Genomic DNA, 22,870 nt, shown 5'->3' with positions numbered 1-22,870 from the left:
ATATAGATGATTGTTCATAATCATTCATCTAAACTAATATACATTCATTTACTATAGCCAATGATTTTTTGAAGGTGTTTGTTCAGGTGAAGTCCTTATTAAATAGGAGTGTAAACGAGCCAAATCGAGCTCAAACTCGTCCTGTTTTTACTTTACGGAATCTCGATCTCTTTTTCTAAAGCTTGAGTTTGGCTTGAATTGCTTTTTCAATTTCAAGCCCAAGTTCGGCTTGTTTGTAACTTATTAATTCATTTATGTGTATTTTTGATTATTTTTCTAAGTTTTTTTTTTGTTTTAAAAAAAAAGAAGAAAGTTTAACGAGCCTAATGTCACAGACCAAATATTTGAAGATCGAGATGTTTGATTTGTGTTGAAACGTTTGGATTGGTTGGCTCGTCCCGGACTTCATCGGGCACGACCTCAACGGGAAAGAAGGCGTACATGCCTAGTCGTGTCTGCACGACGAACACATCGTCGGTAGTTAATAATAATGCTAATAATGTAATAAGGTTGAGAGTAGAAGAAGGAAATTGTAGTGTATGTAAATAATAATTTACCAAGTGACAGAGAAGACAAATGTGTTTCAGACATGTTGTCTTTCATCATGTTTTGAATTTTGAAATGAATAATAATAATAAAAATGTCAACTCGTAGAAATAGATAGGGTTTGCGTTTCAGAAATCGGTAGCTAACAAATTCAATCTTCTCTCACAACACAACACAACACAACACATGCAATAATATTATTATTATTACAAGAAAGCAATCTTGTTCAAGTTTCAGTCTAGCTAGGGTTTTGACGGATTAACCGAGGTAACTAACTTAACTGTACTCTACTCTACTTGTTCATTCATTTCATCTTCTTCCTTCATTTTTATATAATATTACTACTACTTATTTAATTACTTCACATATTATTTGAATCTACAATCAGTACGTGTTTTGGAATAACTTGTCTTGTATTTGTATTTCAGATTTAAGCGAATTGGATGTTCATTGTGTCTTCTTGTTAATCTAATTATAATTACTTCCACCTAGGATTCTTAGGTGCCGTTTCTTGTCGTGTTAACATGTCCGTGTCATAAATTGGCAGCCCTACTGTTAGCGTTTGTCTAATTTTCAAATTCCATTCCATTAACTGTTTAGCGACCTGTTTAAGGACGCGATGCAGTGAAACAGAAGCTGTTAAAAGTTCATATATTTATGCGTAATTATTAACATATTTGAAACAAAAATCCATAAAAGTTTTAAGTTAAATCATAACATTCACTAAGTATGGCATATACATTCTATTTTCTTAAAAAAAAGTTTAAAAATATAAGCAGGTCATTAAACAAGTATAACCTGTTTAGACACAAATTTAAGCGGGTCTTAAACATGTCGACCTGTTAAGTCCAAATCCAAACTTGTTTAACTCCGTCTCATTTTGTGTTTAAATCAACAGGTCCATGCCAGAAATTGCACAAACACATACAAAACTTGTCATTTCGTGTCGTGTTAATAGGTCCGTGTCTGATGTTGACAGCCCTAGTGTTATACTTGCCTAATTTTGACATTTCTTAAATTGTTTAGACTGTGAAGAGGATGTCCAAGAAGACAGGTGGAAAGGGGGTGTTTTTGAATGATATAGATGCCTTGACTAAAGCTTTATATGATGATAAAACGCAGCCGAGAATCGTGAATTCTACGGCTAGTAGTCGATCAAAAGCAGTCATAAAGCCACTGTTTCCTGACACGAAGTCAAAATCCAAAGTCAACAGTAACGAAGACCGGTTCCTAAAGGACAAAAAGTCGATTTGGAGTTGGAACACTTTGAAATCTTTTACACATGTTCGAAACAAACGGTTCAACTGTTGTTTTTCCCTTCAAGTCCATTCAATTGAAGGGTTGCCTCCGAGTTTCGATAATCTTACACTCTGCGTGAAGTGGAAAAGACGGGACGGTGAGTTGACCACTCGACCCGCGGTGGTTCTGCAAGGTGTGGCTGAATTTGAGGAGCTTTTGACCAATACTTGCTTGGTTTATGGTAGTAGAAGTGGGCCCCATCACTCGGCGAAGTACGAGGCCAAACACTTTCTGTTGTATGCATCTCTGTTTGGTGTCCCTGAGGTTGACTTAGGAAAACACAGGGTTGACCTCACCAGGTTGCTCCCGCTTACGTTGGAGGAGCTAGAGGACGAAAAAAGCTCGGGAAAATGGACTACTACTTATAGGTTGTCGGGAAAGGCAAAAGGCGCAACTATGAATGTCAGTTTTGGTTATTCAGTAGTTGGCAATGGTGCTGAGACGGCCAGATCTTCGGTCAGTTCGTCCGGTCAAAGTCAACTCAAACGAGGTGAAATTCTTCCTGTTAATTCTCATTCTGTGGATGACGTAAAGGACCTTCATGAGGTTTTACCAGTGTCGAAGTCAGAACTCTCTGCATCGGTTAGTATGTTGTATAAGAAATTCGAAGAAGAAAAGTCAATTATTTCCGTTGACTATGAAACTAAACGAGACGTTCAAACTACACCTCCCGAAGCCCCAACGCAAGATTATGATAATATTATCAGTGAGTTTTCTGTCATGGAGAAGGGAATTGAAGTTGCCGCAAAAGAAAATGAAGAACAAGATAAAGAAATTGTTTTAAAAGGTTTTGATGGTTTTTGAATCTTTTGTGGTCAAAGAATCTGAAAGTCAAACAGAAGAATGTGTTGTAACTGAAAGCAATACCAAAGAACAAGAATTTGACGATAAAGAGTTACTCTTGCAAGAGTTGGAGTTAGCCTTGAATAATGTGGTTGACTTGAAAGAAGAATCTGATTCTCAAGAAGAAAGTGAATGCTTAAAAGAAACTGAAAGCTTTGAGGTTGAAACCTGTTATAAAGCGAAAGGAAAATCAATCAAATTAGATTATGCTACCGAGGTTGTCGCTGATGATTTTTTAAACATGCTTGGGATAGAACACAGTCCCTTTAGTTTGACTTCTGAAAGCGAGTCAAACTCGCCACGTGAGCGGTTACTAAGACAATTCGAGAAGGATTCCATGGCTAACGGTTCTTCGTTGTTTAACTTCAATCTTGATGATGACGATGTTGATATGTTGTTAGGTCACACGCCTGAAGAACCACCACATAACATATCAAAAGCATCAATCTTGGAAGAAATGGAAATAAAATCTTTGATGAGCGAGTGGGGTCTAAACGAGAACGTTTTTCAGGGTTCACCATCAAATGGGCCGGGTGGTCCGGTTGACCCGTCTCTTGAAGGACCGGTTGAACTTCCTCCATTTGGCGAAGGGTTAGGCCCGTTTGTCCAGACCAGTAATGGAGGGTTCTTACGGTCCATGAACCCTGAGATTTTTAACAATGCTAAAAGTGGCGGGAACTTGATTATGCAGGTTTCTAGTCCAGTTGTTGTACCTGCAGAAATGGGTTCGGGAATAATGGATGTTTTACAGTGTTTGGCTTCGGTTGGTATCGAAAAGCTTTCAATGCAAGCAAATAAACTCATGCCTTTAGAAGATATATCTGGAAAAACCATTCAACAAATAGCTTGGGACTCCACACCGTCTTTGGAGGCCTCATACAGGTATTTCACAAATTTTCATATAAAATGACGTTTTTCGATTCTTATGTTACAAAAATAAAGGATAAAGATTTGAAGACAATAAGTAACAAAAAGTACCAATTTGGACCCTTTATCCAACTTGCACATGTTATTCATTAAATTTCTGTTGTGCAGGCAAGATTCGATACAGCAAGAACCGATTCTTGGAGTGGATCACTCGAATGAACGAAAAACGGGTCGCGGGTCAAAGAAATATGATTTGGGTGAGGTGGACCAAGAATATGTATCATTGGAGGATCTTGCTCCATTGGCAATGAACAAGATTGAAGCTTTATCGGTTGAGGGGTTAAGAATACAGTCTGGCATGTCTGACAAGGAAGCACCTTCAAATATAAGCCCGCAGTCCATTGGTGAAATCTCGGCGCTCGAGGGTAAAAGAGTAAATTTTGACGGCTCTTTGGGTTTGGAAGGAACCGGAGGATTGCAGTTGTTGAATGTTAAGAACAGGAATGATGGTGGTAGTAAGGATGATGATGTTGATGGAATAATGGGCTTATCTGTTACTCTTGATGAATGGATGAGATTGGATTCTGGTGAAATCGACGATGGAGATGAAATCAGTGAAAGAACTTCGAAAATTCTTGCTGCACATCACGCGAGTGATTTAATGCGTGCTAGAATAGGTAAAAAGGGGTCAAGAAAAGGTGGGCTTTTAGGGAATAACTTCACTGTGGCGTTAATGGTTCAGCTTCGTGACCCGTTAAGAAACTTTGAACCCGTTGGTACTCCGATGCTTGCTCTTGTGCAAGTCGAACGGGTTTTCGTCCCGCCAAAACCGAAAGTTTACAGCTCGGTTTATTCATTTTGGAATAAACCCGAAGAAAAAGAAGAGGCGCACAAAGAAAAACCGGACGAAAAGAAAGAAACTCTTATTGAAGAAAAAGAAGTTGAAGAGAGTGTTTTGGTCCCTCAGTTCAAGATCACAGAGGTTCATGTTGCAGGTGTGAAAACCGAACCTGAACCGGGGTCAAACAAGAAGGGGTTTTGGGGTTCAAACAGTAAACAGCAGCAGTCGGGGTCGCGGTGGTTGGTTGCGAACGGAATGGGAAAGAAGAATGCAAAACATCCACTTATGAAGTCAAAAGCTGGTGGTGATAAGTCTTCTGGTAGTTTGTGGAGTATTTCATTAAAGGGTAATAAGGGGAAAGTGGATCCACCCGTAAGGAACCCGAATGTTATTATTCCGAATGAAACAGTTAAGTTGTTAAGCGGGGCGGGTTTCATATAAAGCGATGTTGAAGAATGAAGACTGAATACCATGAATGAATGAACCTTTTGATAGTTTAATGTGCAGAAATTATAATATGATGTTGAAAAGGTTTTAAAGGCAATTGTTAATGTGTGTGATGTATTTTTTTTTTCTCCAAGAAACTAATTTATATATATTTTAAAGATATTCTTATGTTTGTGATTCAAGTTAAGAATTAATAAGGCTATTTAAAATGATAGTTTTAATAAAGTTTCATCATAATTTTAAATTAAAACTCCAAAAGCATACCAACAATTTATGCAAGTCAAAAGTAAAGCAACATACATTATTTAGAAAACAGAAATGGTAAAAATGTAAGCTCCATGAACATGAATCGAACACCGAAACTTAACCAGTAACAAAGCCAAGGATGAGTTGCCCGCCGAATAAGAACACATTTCTCACTGGCCACGATTATGATCCCCGAACCCTCTTATCCCCCACGGGAATCCATGATTCATCATCATATGCTCATTTCCAGATGAATGAGAATCTGAACAACAATGCGAGTTCAAGAAGCGACAGTTAGCTTTTGACCGCTGTGTTTTTTTAGTTGGAATAAATCGCCCGCCAGACCCTCTAACTCGGTTCAACGCATGCTTATGTCGAGATTCATGAAGGTAAGGCTGCAAATTCACACATACAAACATCACCACCACACTTCATTTATCAAAATTAGATTCTATACCATACTATACTATATTATACGCTACTATATTTTACACAATAAGAAAACGACAAAAAAAAAGTATAATAAAAAAAATAAAAAAATTTTGGACGCCAGATGCTATCAATAGCTCTGCTATGAGTGGCATTGGCGGATCTTAGTGCGGGCCAAGACGGGCTGCAGCCCACTTAGCATTTTCATTTAGTAGTTTAATTTTTACGAAAAAATTATATGTATTGAGTCCGGCCCATCCAAATTATTATTCAAAATCCTCTGGCCCAGCCATATTATGTCTCTAAGCTTCCACGAGCTTAGAGACGCAAGCTTAGAGACATAATATGAGTAAGAGCTTAGAGACGCAAGCTTAGAGACATAATATGAGTAAGCATTGAGTGGGATTATACTGGGTCCGTTTGCTTAAATTCTAGTACCTACCTTTCGGTTTTTGACCAGTTTGTTTTGAGCTTCAAGCTTAGCACGGATTTGTCTTCTTCTGAGAATACCATGATACTGTTTTGCATTCACGTAAATAGGACCGTCTTCTGATAGATCAAGCGGTAGGGGAACTCGCGCAGGAGCTATTTGTACCAAATGAGGTTGTATCTGATCAATAACAATTTCATCATATAAGCCTGATTGACACGTGGCAGTATCTGATTTGTTGCAGCAAAGCATAGAGGAACTTACCATAGGGAGTGATCCATATGCAGCATAAAGGCCATTTAAGTAATGATCAGCAACCATCGGGCTGTTCTTTTCGACTCGATGATGATTACCGACGCCGAAACTTGAATTTCCCATGAATAAGATGGGCTTCATTTGAACCGCTTCTTCAAGCTTGTAGCTTTCATCTTCAAGATATTATAAACGCATTATTATATTAACATTTCAGATTAAAACATCATATCATATTATCATTGACTTTTTTATGGAAAGTCAAAAGACAACATCAGACTTGTCAAATTCGGGCGAATTCGCCATATGACTGGTTGAAAAAGTCAAATCTTGATGAAAAGTCAACTACCTGAGATGCACTGATTTTGTGAGTCAACAACTGCTTGTGAAACCATATCAGTATCATCATTATAAAGACAGGTAGATGAATCTTCATTGTGAATTTGTCGAGTCAGCTCGGTTGCATCCTCAAAGACATAAGGTACATGAACCATCTTCAAACTATAAAATTTTTGGGAAAAAAATAATATCTTTATTATTATTATTATTCCTAAATTACTATAGAAATCAATCAAGATTATAAAGCAATGAAACATAAGTTTGGTCCAATGAATCTATACCATGAACATGACCCCAATACATATCAAGATTCAGATCTGAAGAAACACTACGTTACCCCGGGAAGATTACGGATAATCTGGGGGTTAAATAGATGTTTCCCACGTGGGGTTAGATCCGGCAAAGATGGTTCTTCTGATAACCTGCAAAACAGACACCGTGAGCTCGTCACTGAGAAGGGGGGGGTACCTCCTTGTGACCACCATCCGGCGTGAGAATCAGACTAGATTGCTCTTGAATATAAATGTATATTAAGAGATTGCTAGAGCATATATCAGGTATAAGATGTAAGATACAAGATAAGGTGAGATGATCATACCATTTGGGGTATTTATAGCCGAAGGTAGGTTTCCAAGAGGGTATAGCCGGCTGAATAGTATTCCTGTTCTACCAACTGTGGCCTATGCACGTGCCATGCTGGCAGTTGGTGGGTAGGCAGCGGCTGACAGTGACCAGGCCTGCTGTGTACTATTCCTTTTCCACCAACTGCAGGCTATGCACGTGGTATGACAGGAGTTGGTGAGTAGGTAGCGGCTAATAGTGACATACAGTACAAGAGCATGCTGCTCGCCATACTGTTGTCAATGGGCTGTCGTATCTCTGGTCAGATCTTTTGCCCATACCTCGTCAGGTACAGTACAAAAGATCTTCCAGTATCGTACGGACTGGCTCATTTGGGCGGGAGTATTCCCCCTCCCGCCTTTGTGCGGGATTGTTCCCGGCTTTGCTCATTCCTTCAGGTGACTACTGAATTATTGAGAGCTAAGTGCCTTGTGCGTGTAGCCTTGCTGCGCGGGTGGCCTTCCCTGATGGCTTGTATCCGCAGCTGCGGGAACAGGCGGAGTACTTCACCATTGGGAGGCATTTCCTGCGGGAACAGCTTGCGTACTGCGCGTAAGGACGTCACGTCTCTGAGCATGGTGGGTCCTGCGGATCCAGTTGGTTCTGCGCAGACGTCTCTCTTCAAGGTGGGTCCTGTGGGTCCAACTGGGCTCTGCTGGGACCTACCTCTTCAAGATCAATAACAAAACATAAACTCATGAAAAATAATCCCAAGAAATATAATCTAGAGTTATTAACTCAATGCAACATGCATTGATTTGATACAAGAAAAATATAATAAACCAACATACCTCAAGAAACAAGTTAAAATAAACATACATACATAATATAGAAAGAAACCAAACCAAAGACAGATAGTAAAGATTAAAGTAAAAGAACAGACCTGTGTTGTGTTGGGTTGAAGAATAAGGAAGTAAGCAAGAAACAAAAGGATTTGGTGTTGGGTTAAATTGGGTATGTCTCCCCCCTTGAAACTCACTCTCAAATCATATTATTATTTTCACTTTACCAAAACACATTTTGGCTACTTTTTAATAATAATAATAATAAGATGTATTGGTTTTATTATTTTGAAATATTATTTTTTGGTCGTTGTCGGTTTCAAACTTTCAACTAACGAATTGGTATATAACGATCTCATTTTTTGTCGAATTCGTTCTCTTCGGTTCGTGACTAACAGCTTGCAGGTCGCTGGAAGAACGCTTTTGACCGAAAAACTCACATTTTTTTTCCGAAAAACACCACTTAAACACAACTGACTCACTACCAACAAACCAGCACCACTTGAGCACACCAACTGATTCCGGAGATGGCTCTATGGTTCAAGTGACCAACTGACCACAATAATTGGGCATTTTACTGGAAACAGGTTCCTAAAGGTCCGATCTAAGGTTACAAATATGTTTGGGATGAAAATATTGAGTTTTCTAGCCAAAAACGTTTTTCCGTCGACGTGCAACTAACGACGTTAGAATTATGTTAGTCACGGACTGTTTGGAACAAAAATAATAAAATGTGTGATTGTTATCAGCCAATTTGTTAGTTATGACTGACAACAATCAAAAGATGCTAGATGAATTTAATAAAAACTAATACACCATGTTTATAATAACAATAATAATAGTGTGTTTATGATTAAAGGTGTAATCGTTATCAACTAATTTATTAGTCAGGGCCAACAATGACCAGAAGATGAAAATGTGGATTAATAAAAACTTACACCATAATAATAATTATAAAAAAAAATAAAGACAAACACCTTCACTTGACTCTACTCATTTTGTAATTTGCTTCTATTCTCATTTCTCATTATGGGTGGTCCCACCACAATTCTTTTGTGTAATAATAACGACAAGCAGTCGTGTACAATACAACAACATTATTGTTGTTTACACTTTACATATCTTTAACAAAAAATAAAAACGCATCTTCAACTAGAGCTAAATCTTGGAGATAGGAGTAAGTAACTAAATTTATAACTTGGTTTAAGGTTTAAGGTTTACGGTTTGAAATAGTACATGTAAAATAATCTGTCTAACATGTTAATAAATAAATTTCAAGTTTATATATTTATAATAAAACTAAGATAAAAGTTTTCACATATATGAATCTAACAATTATGATACGTTATAAGTACTTTTAATTAAAATGCGTATATATTATTAATTTCAACAACTTTTTTGTCCTTAGTTTTTTTTTTTGGTATTTTTTTAAGCTTAACTTCAATTATCTTAAAAACATTAGAAATGATAGTTTTGGCTGGTCCGTCAGCCAACTATGCTGGTATGGTTTAGTTTACATGAACACCATAGTTAATAGTTAATAGCTCGACTCATAATTTCTTTTCAAAGTCAGTCTAATCAGGACGTAAATATTAAAGTAATTTTTAAAATTATGAAAATAAACGTGAGGAATTAGAATTTTTAATGTGTTATCTACTACAACTTTATAGTTAAGCATGGTGGTTCAGATTTCAACATCCTTGAAAGTTACTTTTACTTTTAATAAAAGAAAGAATTCATATGTGTGGTTGGAGAAAACAAAATAAACTCCAAAAATGAAATACCCAATGTTTTTCATTTCCTTTTCTTTTTCCTTTTCAAGAATGTGCATAGCTAGTTTATAAATACCAAAGTCCGAACATTAATATAACTATTTATTTATTTAATTTTCTTTTAATAACATTTTTTTTTATCTAAAATCTCTAACCCTTGCAAGAATTTTAACTTGCACCTGACTTTTAAAGAGGTGAATAATTTCGTAATTTTGTATTTTTAAACTGGGACGTGAAAAATGATCATATGAGATGTTCGGTTTACAAAGTTGTAATAACTAAGTATACTTTTGATGTCTCCGATATTAAATAAACTTTTGTCATCATCCAATCATATCATCTTGTTGGTCTGTGGAGCGTTGATGATGTGAGCGTAGCGGGAGTTCGAGGGCTCAAGGGCATTCCCAGTCCAAGGGAGAACGACGGACCCAAAAGCCTACAAAACAATTCTTTTGTTGAATAAAAAGTGTTATAGACTATGGAAACAAATGTCACTGAGTTTAATCCCACAATTAGTCTTCTTATATATATATATATATATATATATATATATATATATATATATATATATATATATATATATATATATTTAATAAAAAGAAAGAGTTTCCTATGATTGATAAGAACCAATAGATTTTTGACAAATGGTATTACAACATATGGTGAAAGAACAATTATAATAAACTATGTCGGTTATAGTGGTAAAAGAGTAATTCTATGAAACTATGACGGTTTTTAGTAATTTTAAATCTCAACCATTGATTGATATTGTAAGACCCCGTTACCGGTAGCCCTACTTTCGTGTTGGATTTACTCATAAACGCAGTTCTAAATATCAGAGTTAATTAAAACATTCGCGGAATATAAAAGCTTTCATAAAAAAACACATCTTGTCTTAAAACAACATATTGTCTTTCAAAATAAACAAAACATTAGACTTAAACGTCTTGAGTCTTCCGATGCCAGCCTCTTATTCAGTGGCACGTGTTTCCTCAAGCGAGCTGCCTCATCCTACTCACCTGCGTGCATACTAAAAGTCAGCTACGCTGAGTGAGTTCTAGTTAATCATACATTATACAATACCATAAACTTATATTCTTTCATACTTTCATACTTTCTTTTGTACTAACTTACTTTCGTATCTTACGTTATAAAGAGCATTACGCCCTACATTCCTCGAGTATTATTAGGGCTCGGTACCCTCCTTCCTCGAGTATTATTAGGGCTCGGTACCCTCTTTCCTCGAGTATTAGTAGGGTTCGGTTCCCTAGTTCTCGAATATTAGTAGGGTTCGATTCCCTCTTCGTTACCATACAACCATACATCATACCTCGAGTATTATTAGGGCTCGGTACCCTTTTCGTAACCATACAACCATCATTTCCTTCTTTTATTAACTTTATCACGTTCATACACACAAGCATACATATCATACTTACCTTATACATAGCATTACAACCTGACAGTACGTGCAATATCCGAAGATCGTTCACGTACCATCAAGCAATCATTCATACATTTCACATTATTCACATAAGGCATACACTTATCTCTTAGGATAAGCGTATTAACAAACATATTGAGTATGCACACAGCCCCGAAAACATAACACATAAATGGGGCTAGAAACTCACCTGGATCCCGTCGCGTTCACCGTTAATCGTTATCCCCTTCTTTAACTGAGATCGGCTAACTGTATATAAGTTATACGTATCAAAACTCGTCCTGTCGTATCAGATTACTTTAACTTAGTTTTAAGCGAACTTAGTATTAAGCGAACTTAGTATTAAGCAAACTTAGTATTAAGCGAACTTAGTGTTAAGCGAACTTAACATTAAACGAACTTAACATTAAACGAACTTAACATTAAGCGAACTTATCCTTTAAGCGAACTTATCATTTAAGCGAACTTATCTTTTAAGCGAACTTAGTATTAAGCGAACTTAGTGTTAAGCGAACTTAGTGTTAAGCGAACTTAACATTAAACGAACTTAACATTAAGCGAGCTTATCCTTTAAGCGAACTTATCATTTAAGCGAACTTAGTATTAAGCGAACTTAGTATTAAGCGAACTTAGTGTTAAGCGAACTTAACATTAAACGAACTTAACATTAAGCGAACTTATCCTTTAAGCGAACTTATCATTAAAGCGAACTTATCTACAGTAGCGAACTTATACTGCGAAGTTGATCAGTAGGCGAACTTGCTTGCAAGCGAACTTGCTTGCAGGCGAAGTTGTACAGTATCAGTTTCGGGTTTGGTTTTGAACCCATAAACATCTCAGTTTTAACGTGAAATCCTTTGATACGATGTTAATAATTCCCATGGTCATTTTCGGATAAGACTCGGCCCGAAAACGCATAAAGTTTGGATCTTTAAGCTTAAAACGTTTAAACGATCCGTTCATAAGCATGAGTTCGTTAAGTCTATTTTAATCTTCAATTCGTAACTTTACGATTTATCTAGACCCGATCTATCATCCTACCAATTTTCTTATAAATCCGGTCATGAAAAGTAAACATTTTTAACAAAAACGTACATTTGAAGTTTTTGTCTAATATCACTCGAGATGCCCAAAACCATATCAAACGAACTCCGATTTGAGTGATTCAAGCGGCCACGGAATCGTCTCGTCCCGATCTACAAACCCAGCAGCTCAACTTTGCCGGAAACGGCCGCTACAGTCGCCGTAATAGTGAAACAGTGGCCGGAAATCTTCATGTTGAGCTGCTACGGTTTTGCTAATAAAAGACGTACTTCCCGACCTTTGATCGAAGATCTAATCGGTGGGAATCTTCATTTATATACCATAAACACTCGGTTAAAATTTGAGACCGATCCGTCGGCTAGATATTCGGGAATCTTTGTGTCTTTGTGGGTGGTTTTCTCAAAAACGGAAATTGGGTTAAGTGTGTGTTTTGATGGTGTAGGCTATGGTGTAGAGATGAATGAAAATGGAAAGGATTAGGGTTTTAAGGGGTATTTATACTCTCTTAAGCCCATGGACCTTAGGCCCATCTTTCCTTTTTGGTCCATAATTAATTATATCTAATTAGCCTACTTGTCCTTCCATCTTTATCATTTTACTGTTTTTCTATTAACTCAAGTAAACTTTTCCATTTTAAATAAATAATATATTAGTTATTTATTCTTAGAATTTCGGGATGTTACAGATATTATCCAAGGGCTATGATTTATTCCTAGTCTTCATAGGAAACTACTTCTTTTTAGTATAACCCTCCCCTATATATGTGTGTGTGTGTGTGTGTGTGAATCATTTTAGCAACATATTTATTATTATTTGTTTTGGTCTTTTTAAAGGCAGTCTTATTGGTAATCAAATTATCTATTACATAATTGAGAACGCGATTTTAAAGGTCCGTCTTTTACTCGTCTCAGGTCCCAAAATTTTAAGGGGTTCTTAAAAATGGCCCGCTCAATGGTGTAGTGCCTTGACTTACAATGGTGTGTTTTTGAAGGAACATATTTATGTAATTATAAGTGTGTGTTTTGACATCATGTAATGTTTCCATATTTGGAGGAACATAAATACATTTAATTTTCTAAAAAAAGAGGAGTTAAAGAAACTTATTTCCTACTCATATTCGATTCATTGCTCTCTTCACTTTATAAGTTAAAATTTTATATGGCAACACATTGTTTTTTTTTCTATGGTTTATATTATTTTATTTAAAGGCAGTCTATTTTTCTAATCACTACTAAAGAAAAAGTCATGAAAATGATTATAGTGCACAACTTAATTAATGTTGAAGTATTGGGTAATTAAACTTTTTATTAAATTTTGCATTTCTTTGAAAAAAAATGTGAGTAATTTAAAAAAGAAATTGGGAAATCCTAAATAATAATATTCATTGGCTCCATTATTATAATGCTCCAAATGTTCCAAATGATTTTATCCTTTAATATACAAATGCGGCATAGTGGAGGTCGAAAATTGTGTTTATCCTTTAATCTTTCTTTCTTGTTTTAAAGTGGCTTTGTCTAACTAATTTTTCATTCTTATCTTGTAGACAATGATATAACAACATGATATTATAAGAACAATATGATAGTGTAAAAAATTGACGATTTGTATCACTTTGTCAGTGATCACATATGCTTGTATGACAAAAAATCACATAAGTTGTACGATATGGTCCTCATACGACCAATATAATATTTGTTTGCCATATCATTGAATATGTAAGACTCTTAAAACGAGTCACTTGACCTCGTTTCTCCCTATCAAACGAACGATGTAGTCACACGGGGCACTAGCGGTGCCAAACTGTGTTTGTTAACCGGTTCTCGGTCCAAATGAAAAACCGGTTACTAATTGCTGTTTTTAAATTATTATTTTTTTAAACGTTTATTTTTACTCGGTTAATTTTCGATTAACTGGTTCGGTTATATCCGAAACAGGTTATAGTGGTTAGGGTTTTTGTGGTTGAAAATTGGATAGTACCCAACCCGATTAACCAGGTAATTGATTGTTGACCAATAACCGGTTTGTGCATGTCTACAACTACAGTCCGTCCAACTGAGGTGCACAAATTGGGTTTCTCAAATATCCGGTTTCGGGTATGAAATTGGGTTCGGTTATGACCGGGTATTGAAAAATCGGGTATTGGTAATATCCGGATTGGGTTCGGGTCTGGATATGAAACCGGATATTCAAAAACCGGGTATTAGAATACCCTATTTTCGGGTATTGGAAAAAAAAACTATTTTCAGGTTTTTTGTGCATCTCTATCGTCCACCCCCAATTAGAGGTGCACAAAAAACCCGTACCCGGAACCGGACCCGAAAAAAATACCCGGAACCGGTTATTTTAATACCCGGGTATTCTATACCCGAACCCAGAACCGACCCTACCCGCAGGGTATGATAGGGTATGCATTTTGAGTTCAATACCCGTACCCGGAACCATACCCGATTTATACCTGTAAATACCTGGAACCGGTCATACCCTATACCCATACCTGGTTATACCCGAAACCCGATACCAATTTTCGAATACCCGAAATAATACCTGAGTTTTTATAGTATATATTTATGTTTACTTCACAACTTTTATATTTAAGTTTTTTAAATATACATACTATTAAGTAAATAATTTGTACTTAAGTGGATTTACGGTTTTTGTAATATAGTTTAATTATTTTTATAAATTACAAAGCAAATTTAAATTTTAAACAAATTTAAAAATGTATAAAAAAATTATAAATTCAAAACCCATAAATTCAAAACCTGGTATTAATACCCGGTCGTACCCGGTTTCAATACCCGAACCCGATCATACCCTACCCGGGTACATAGGGTTGAGTTTTTCTCCCCAATACCCTACCCGAGTCCTACCCAATTTCTCTCAATACCCGATTTTTCAATACCCGAACTGGTTCATACCCGAACCCGGTATTAGAAAAAACCCGATTTATGCACCTCTACCCCCAATTAGGCATGTTCAAAACGGTTTGGGACTAGGAACCGGAACCGGTTCCTAACCGGTTCCTATATTCAAAACCCCATTTTAAACCGGTTTCAGGCTCGAACCGGTTAGGGAACCGAACCGGTTCTCCCACCCTCGGACCCCTAACCTATTTAACCGGTTCTTACCGGTTCCTAACCCGGTTCCTGTACCGTAACCGGTTACAGTGTAAATTTTTTTTTTTTCGTTTTTCGTTTGCGATTTGGATTCTAAACTACGATTTGTATTTGTATAACATGAAAAATAAAAAAAACAATTAACATAAAAATAAACAATTAACTGATGAAGAAAAGACAACTACTGAAGATGTTTGCCACTGAAGACAACTACTGAAGGTTGCCACTGAAGACAACTACTGAAGGTTGCCACTGATGACAAGTTGACAACTACTGAAGGTTGCCACTGATGATAACTACAGAAGGTTGCCACTGATGACAACTACTGAATGTTGCCACTGATCACAACTACTGAAGACTGCCACTGAGGAATACTCATCAGTGGGAAAGCAATGGGGCGTTTTATTTTCTAGTTTATAAGTTTTTATAACATAATCTAAAATTTCAAACAAATTATCTCCCGTATGTGGATACTCAAAGAGTTCGAAAGCAATGGTGCGTTTCATCATTTCCCACGATGACGGGTCTACCCAATGAGCGGTGACACAAAGATAAGATTCGGGTAGACCATGTGGAGCCGACCAAACATCACTAGTTAAGTTTATTCCCGTATTTATATTTTCAAGATATGCAATTAGTACCTCTTTGGCCTTCTTCCACAATTTTAAACAATAACGTTTAAGAGTATGACGACTTACGTGAGTGTATTGTGGTTGAAGCGTATCTCGAATCATGGCGGTTAAGCGAGGGTTGTCAAAGTGGCTAAACGGCAAAGCTTCTCGAATCAATTTGGTATGTAAATATTCCGTCTTCACTATCCATTTGCGTTTGTTGCGAATCGACGTTCTTTTTCAACGCCTTGCAATACGGTTTTTCGATGTGTTTATTCAAATTTGAATTCGAAAGTGGGTTTAAATAAATCCCACAAAACTTGCACCGAGCCTTCAATGAATGGTCACTAAATTCAACCAAATCCCAATTGCACCAAATCTCTTGATTACGATTATGAGGTACAATACGAACGAAACTTGGTTCGGCGTTGGAACCTTGACCAACCGATGATTGTGAGGCAGCCATAACAACAAATATGAATATAGAAGAAGAGAAAACAAGAGATTAGAGAACTCAAAACGTTGTAATAGCGTTTTTTTGTATTTTTTTGCGTTCGGGTTTGCGTTTTGAGTGTTGTGATGAACCCATGACACCAAATACCTATTTATACTAGTAGTGGGGTGCTTGGGGGAGCCAAAAACGGCTATTTTTGACCCCAACGGTCAAAAAACGGCCAAAAAAAAACGATTTCCAACGGCTATATTCGATCCAGCGGCTAGAACCGGTTAGGAACCGGTTCCTGATGGTTCGGTTCCAGAACCGGTTCCGGTTCGGTTCCGGTTCCTACCCGTCCCCACTCAGAAATGCAAGAACCGGTCACGGATCATCGGGTTGAATCAGATAGGGTCCGGTTCCTATAAAAAACGGGTAGGAACCTGTTCGGGTCCGGTTCAGGTTCACCGGTTCGGTTCCAGGAACCGGTTTCGTTGAACATCTCTACCCCCAATCCCATGATCGACCGGCCATTCCTGATTAAGTTGGGCCAACCCATGACAGTTTAACGTTTAACAACAACACAATAAGTTGGGCCAAACCCATTATATATGTGTGTGTGTTTGGCGCCAACTACAACCCCTCTTTCCCGCCAAAAGGAGACCCCATTTACCCGCCAAAAGACGATCTCTTGTGTCTGTCTCATAATAATAATAATAATAATAATCCATCTGCTTGCTGTTCACCACACACACAGTCTCTCAGCATCAAGATGGTTAATACACCCACCTCCGGCCGGAATACTCCCACCGCCGCCGCTAATACTCCTCGCCGCAGCACCCGCAATACTCCCACTACACCTGTCGCTGCAGGTATAATTTCCATTTCTGTAACTAGGGTTTTACATGTACCAATTTTTACTAGCGATTAATCATTTCTTCAACCAATGATTTTACCCTAATAATAATAATAATATCGTTCTTGTTTGTGTTAATTTTACAGATCCATTATCTCCTGATGATTTAATTTCATCCCCAATCGGAAACACATTTTCCTCCCCAAACAATGTCCCCAGCAGCACCCGAAAGCGCGGTCGCCGTGTCGACACGCCTCAGTCCCATTCCCGCTTCGCCTCGACACCCGGAGGCGCCAACACCAGCCCCCCACCGCCTTCCTCGCCTCCGCCTTCATCGTCCGAAGGCGGGGAACCCGACGGCCCATCGACATTCGTGTGGGGCACAAGCATCAGCGTGCAAGACGTCAACGCGGCAATCGTAATGTTCTTACGAAACTTTCGAGACCACCCGTCTCACGATGATGGGAAGTACATGAAGGCGATTAATCTTGTGATTGAGATGGACGGAGAGTCGTTGGATGTCGATGCGAATGATGTGTTTGAGTATGATAATGATTTGTATGCTAAGATGGTTAGGTACCCTTTAGAAGTTTTAGCTATCTTTGACATTGTGCTTATGAAAGTCGTTGGTAAAATCGCGCCATTGTTCGATAAGCATGTTCAAGTTCGGATTTTTAATCTCAAGAACTCGACTTCAATGAGGAATTTGAATCCATCTGGTGGGTAGCTTTTAGTTTATTTTATAGTTGTTAAAAAGTATTCATTTTTAACATTATTTTTGTGCATTGTTAGATATTGAGAAGATGGTGTCGTTGAAAGGGATGGTTATTCGATGCAGTTCGCTTATCCCGGAAATTAGGGAAGCGATATTTAGATGCCATGTGTGTGGGCATTTCTCGGATCCAATTGATGTAGACAGAGGTAATGTTAATGCTCTTTGTTTGATAAATTAGTTTAGTTTTCTGTAAAAATGGTAAAAAAACTGGTTAAACGATCGGGCTAGGAAATCAACCCTGTTGAAATCGATTTTTGACAGTTATATGACCGTTTGAACTTAGTTTGGCACTTTTTCGGACCATTTTAACCCTATATGCTAGTATAAACAGGTATTGGTTGTTTCTCAAAAAATGCAAAACCGCACTCATTTACGTATGTTTTTGGTGTAATGTTTTTAATAATTTTATTAATCATATAATAAAATGATCTACTTGAAAGTAATAGAGCAGCTGTTTTTTCTTGAAACAGCGTGTTAACGTTTTGTTGGATAGCAGTACTAAGTTTGATAAATTAGTATAGTTGTGTGTAGAAAGGGGAAAAACTGGTTAAACGAATGACTTGAAAATCGAACCGGTTTGTAACCATAGATTTGGAGTTTTAGTTTAGGAACCGGTTTGGACCATTTTAACCCCACATGTTAGCATATATAGGTATTGGTTGTTTTCGGTAGTCACAACACTCTGAAACACAAATAACGCTCTCAAAAATGCAAAACCGCACTATGTATATGTGTGTGGTTTTGGGTGTAATGTTTTTTTTAATAATTTCATTAATCATTCAATAAACTCTTCTTAAAATTTAAAGAGCAGTGTTTTTCTCAAAAGAGCGCGTTAACCTTTGTTGGTTGGGTAGCAATATTAAGTTTTTAAAAATTAAAAAACTACATTTATTGATTTAGAGGTCTTAACATTACTATTTATGACCTGCATTATCTGAAATTAATTGTTGTTACCAGGGCGAATTAATGAACCGACTATGTGTTTGAAGGAAGAATGTAAAACAAAGAACTCAATGACATTAGTTCACAACAGATGCAGGTACATCCATCTATTTATTTATGTTGCAACCATCTGTTACTTTTAAGCATATATATTATTTATTTATGCCAAGACTTTAATAATGCAGGTTTGTGGACAAACAAATTGTAAGAGTTCAGGAGACACCTGATGAAATCCCGGAAGGCGGTACGCCTCATACCGTGAGCTTGCTGATGCATGACAAATTGGTGGATGCAGCAAAACCTGGTGACAGAGTTGAGGTAGGCTTTTGCATTAAGACATAATATTTTAATTTTTAACTATCGTGACTGTTGGAGTTAATCGTTTAAGTTTATAAGGGTAGTTTAGTCATTACTGATTTATTTATTGTTTTTGTTGAAAAGATTACTGGGATATATAGAGCTATGTCGGTGAGAGTTGGTCAAACTCAGAGGACTGTAAAATCTTTATTCAAGGTAAAATTTTCTTGTTTTTTGAATTTTAGCCTGATGTAATCGATATTATTTTTTTGATAACTTATTTGTTTATTTCTTTTTTTCAGACTTACATCGATTGTCTTCATATAAAGAAGACGGACAAGTCAAGAATGAATGTAGAAGATCCAATGGACGCTGAAAATACTCAAGAAACACCAATAGACTATGAAGAGCAGGCATTTATTTATTATATTATTATTAGCTGCTGCTGATTTATGATTTGCATATTGCTCATATGTTTATATCATTATATGCAACTGCAGGTGGAAAAATTGAAAAAACTATCAGAAGAGCCTGATATTTACGGCATACTTACGAGGTCGTTGGCACCAAACATATGGGAGTTGGATGATGTGAAGAGAGGACTGCTTTGTCAGGTAACTAGTTTGAAAATATGTTAGGCAGTATTAACAAAACAGTGACTGACCGACTGACTGACGTGTAATGTAGCTGTTTGGTGGGAGTGCGTTGACACTGGAATCCGGGGCTACCTTCAGGGGAGACATTAATATTCTTCTAGTTGGTGATCCCGGTACAAGTAATCTCAGCTTCTTCAGTACATACACAAATTAGCACCCGTGGTATCTACACCAGTGGAAGGGGCAGCTCGGCTGTTGGTTTGACTGCTTATGTCGCCAAAGATCCCGAAACTGGTGAAACCGTAAGTATTTATAAATAACAGAGTTTCGGTACATAAGCTCTATTATTTTTACTACAATTTTTAAACTAATGTGTTGATTGTTATGTTAGGTTTTGGAGAGTGGGGCCTTGGTTCTTAGTGACAGAGGCATCTGTTGTATCGATGAGTTTGATAAAATGTCCGAAAATGCAAGGAGTATGCTACACGAGGTATTTTTATATTCACTCGCTAGTAACAAGTTTGTTCTTTTAATGTATGTTAATTTTTTTATGTATAATGGCTTTTATAGGTTATGGAACAACAAACCGTGTCAATAGCAAAAAGCAGGGATTATTGCTTCTTTAAATGCAAGAACTTCAGTTTTGGCGTGTGCAAATCAAGTGGTTCTCGTTATAATCCTCGTTTGTCTGTGATCGACAACATACATCTTCCTCCTACGTTGCTCTCTAGGTTAGTTCTACTTGTAATTTTAATATTTTATGTGCATGACATGACTATGTGATAACTAGATTTCTGTTTAAAATTCCAGGTTCGATTTGATATATTTGATTCTTGACAAAGCTGACGAGCAGAACTGATAGGCGTCTTGCGAAACAATAGTTGCATTACATTTTGAAGATCCAGAGGTTTCTTTTATTATTATTATTATTATTATTATTATTATGGTGAAGTAAATATCATTGAGTGCTGAAATTTGGACTTTTGGTTGCAGAGTTCCGAGCAGACTGTCGTTGACCTTCCGACTTTGATTGCTTATTTAAGTTACGCAAGAAAAAACATACATCCACGGTTGTCTGACGAAGCTTCTGACGAGTTGAAAACGGCTATGTTACAATGAGACGAAGAGGAAATTTTCCCGGAAGTAGTAAAAAGGTTGTTATACTTTATTACAGTTTTCTTTATCCTTTTTTTTCAAAACGGGCCGAATCATAAAAAGTCGTTAAAGTTTGCTAAACTTTGAATCAACAGGTGATTACGGCTACTCCTAGACAACTTGAGAGTGTTATGCGCCTCAGTGAGGCCCTGGCCCGAATTCGCTTCTCAGAAGAGGTTGAAAAAAAAGATGTTGTCGAGGCTTTAGGCTTCTGGAAGTTGCATTGCAGCAGTCTGCAACCGATCCTGCCACTGGTAAAAGCATTCAAACAAGATAAACAAAATACGTATTAGTCAGTCAGTTAGTTAGTATAACTGATATATATGTTTTCTTAACAGGAACCATTGACATGGACCTCATAACTACTGGTGTCTCTTCAAGCGAAAGAATGAAAAGGGACAATTTGGTTGCGTTGGCTCGCAACATTATTATGGAAAGGCTGCAACAAGGAGGTCCCCTCTATTCGTATGGTTGAGGTGCGCGGTTTTTTATTTTTTATATTTTTTATATGTATTTATATTTCAGTTCATCATATGGTAATTCCCTTAAATATTTTATTATTATTATTATTAGCTTTTATATTGCGGTTTAAACTGCGACCTTATTATTAATATTATTAAAATTAGTAGTAGTTTTTTTTTATATAACTGTTAAACTTTTTTTTTTTTTTTTTTTTTTTCACATACACATGTTCTTAGAGCCAGGGTCTCTCTGGAAGCCACCTCTTTATTCCTTTGGATAGAGGTACGGTGTGCCTACATCCCACCCTCCCCAGACCCTACCTATAGCTCTGCTGTCGGTGGATTTTACTGGGTATGATTGATTGATTGATTGATTTATATTTCAGTTAAGCATATTTTTGTTATTAAGTAGTATTAATATGAAAACCATAATTACTCTACAGCTGCTTGAAGAGTTGAAGCAGCGTAGCAAGATTGCTGAGTTACATCTTAACGATGTAAGTTTCCCTCCCTTTTTCTTTACCTGAACTATTTTGAACATCTTTTTTAAGCTTTTTATTAATTTTATTTTTATTTTTGATGTCAGTTGCGAAATGCACTTGGTACTCTTGCAAGCGAGTTGTTGTGGATGTTTGCGGTGATAGTGTAACGAGAGTATGAGCAAATTTTAGAGATTGTATGCTTATTAACATCAAGACTGAGTATTGCGACATTGTGTACTTTTGGGTTATATATATGCGGAACGAACGCTTTGACGTTATATGCGTGATGTTAGTGAATTTTTTATGCACCATCTGCAATTCTTGTTAAAAATGTTATTAATGTGTGATGCTAGTTAGAAATGATTCTATATGAGATGAAAGGTGTTCGGATTTGCTGGCACGGTTTAACCTCAGTATGTTTACAAGGACAGTTTTTTTAAAGGTGTAGTATTGTAACACCTTGAATTTTATAAAAAATAAAATTACTATTCGGCGGTTAAAAATAACTTATAAATTATTATACATAAAAAAATACCAGTTTAAAATGAATTATATAGATGTAATGTAATTTTTTTAGCTTGTGTTTTATAATAATTAAAAATTTTTAATTGGCTTATATAAAAATGTGTCATTATAAGTAAATATGTTGACGTCATTGCATTGTAGAATAACTAAAAAGTGCATCGTTCACGTCATTAGCCACGTATATATAAGTTTTACCCACCTTTTAACTATCAGTTTAGGTTTTTTTTTTTTTTTTTTTTTTTACAATTTAGAAAAAACAAAATATAAAAAAACTTTGATTGATGCATTTAAAGAAAAAGAAAAGAAAAAACTTTAATTGATGCATTTAAAGAAAAAACGAAAAAAATAGAAAAACTTTGATTAATGCATTTAAAGAAAACAAAAAAGTACAAAAGAAACTTTGATTGGTACAAGGATGG

General features: G+C 36.6%; 1 protein-coding gene and 2 pseudogenes across 4 annotated transcripts; 2 read left to right on the top strand and 1 right to left on the bottom strand.

The window, feature by feature from the left end:
- Window positions 1–1,576: 1,576 nt before the first annotated feature.
- On the top strand, window positions 1,577–4,868 carry LOC143602171 (protein PLASTID MOVEMENT IMPAIRED 1-RELATED 1-like; annotated as a pseudogene). The gene is made up of 2 exons (XR_013147784.1): window positions 1,577–3,570; window positions 3,724–4,868. The product of XR_013147784.1 is annotated as a protein PLASTID MOVEMENT IMPAIRED 1-RELATED 1-like (transcript).
- Window positions 4,869–5,199: 331 nt separating this feature from the next.
- Window positions 5,200–8,157, bottom strand: LOC143602176 (nuclear transcription factor Y subunit A-5-like). Of its 2 annotated transcripts, XM_077079378.1 has the most exons (5): window positions 8,044–8,157; window positions 6,550–6,701; window positions 6,213–6,376; window positions 5,961–6,128; window positions 5,200–5,484 (listed from the first exon to the last, which is right to left on the bottom strand). In XM_077079378.1, the coding sequence occupies exons 2-5, from the start codon at window positions 6,692–6,694 to the stop codon at window positions 5,260–5,262; spliced, it is 702 nt and encodes a 233-aa protein (XP_076935493.1). In that variant the 5' UTR covers window positions 6,695–6,701; window positions 8,044–8,157; the 3' UTR covers window positions 5,200–5,259. The 2 variants fall into 2 exon arrangements, with proteins under 2 accessions (XP_076935493.1, XP_076935494.1); XM_077079379.1 differs by lacking the exon at window positions 8,044–8,157 and having other exon boundaries at window positions 6,550–6,737.
- An 8,959-nt stretch (window positions 8,158–17,116) lies between these two features.
- Window positions 17,117–22,104, top strand: LOC143602175 (DNA replication licensing factor MCM4-like; annotated as a pseudogene). The gene is made up of 16 exons (XR_013147786.1): window positions 17,117–17,234; window positions 17,365–17,937; window positions 18,011–18,139; window positions 18,951–19,032; window positions 19,121–19,253; window positions 19,377–19,448; window positions 19,535–19,846; window positions 19,920–20,130; window positions 20,220–20,318; window positions 20,399–20,559; window positions 20,639–20,735; window positions 20,822–20,982; window positions 21,079–21,237; window positions 21,322–21,459; window positions 21,888–21,941; window positions 22,031–22,104. The product of XR_013147786.1 is annotated as a DNA replication licensing factor MCM4-like (transcript).
- Window positions 22,105–22,870: the final 766 nt, after the last annotated feature.

This window comes from Bidens hawaiensis, unplaced genomic scaffold (genome assembly GCF_021521415.1).
Source record: "Bidens hawaiensis isolate Kalapana, Puna unplaced genomic scaffold, B.hawaiensis_p1.1 tig00058091_1, whole genome shotgun sequence".
In the NCBI taxonomy this organism is placed as follows: Eukaryota; Viridiplantae; Streptophyta; class Magnoliopsida; order Asterales; family Asteraceae; genus Bidens; species Bidens hawaiensis.
This window is presented reverse-complemented; position numbering and strand designations above follow the sequence as displayed.

What these genes read in the sequence shown, in the direction of transcription:
- LOC143602176 (XM_077079378.1), bottom strand. Translation starts at nt 6,694, where the DNA reads ATGGTTCATGTACCTTATGTCTTTGAGGATGCAACCGAGCTGACTCGA. An exon ending in ACAAAATCAGTGCATCTCAG is followed by an intron (nt 6,377 to 6,549) that starts GTAGTTGACTTT and finishes AATATCTTGAAG; the next exon opens with ATGAAAGCTACAAGCTTGAA. An exon ending in AACTGGTCAAAAACCGAAAG is followed by an intron (nt 5,485 to 5,960) that starts GTAGGTACTAGA and finishes GTGAATTTGCAG; the next exon opens with CCTTACCTTCATGAATCTCG.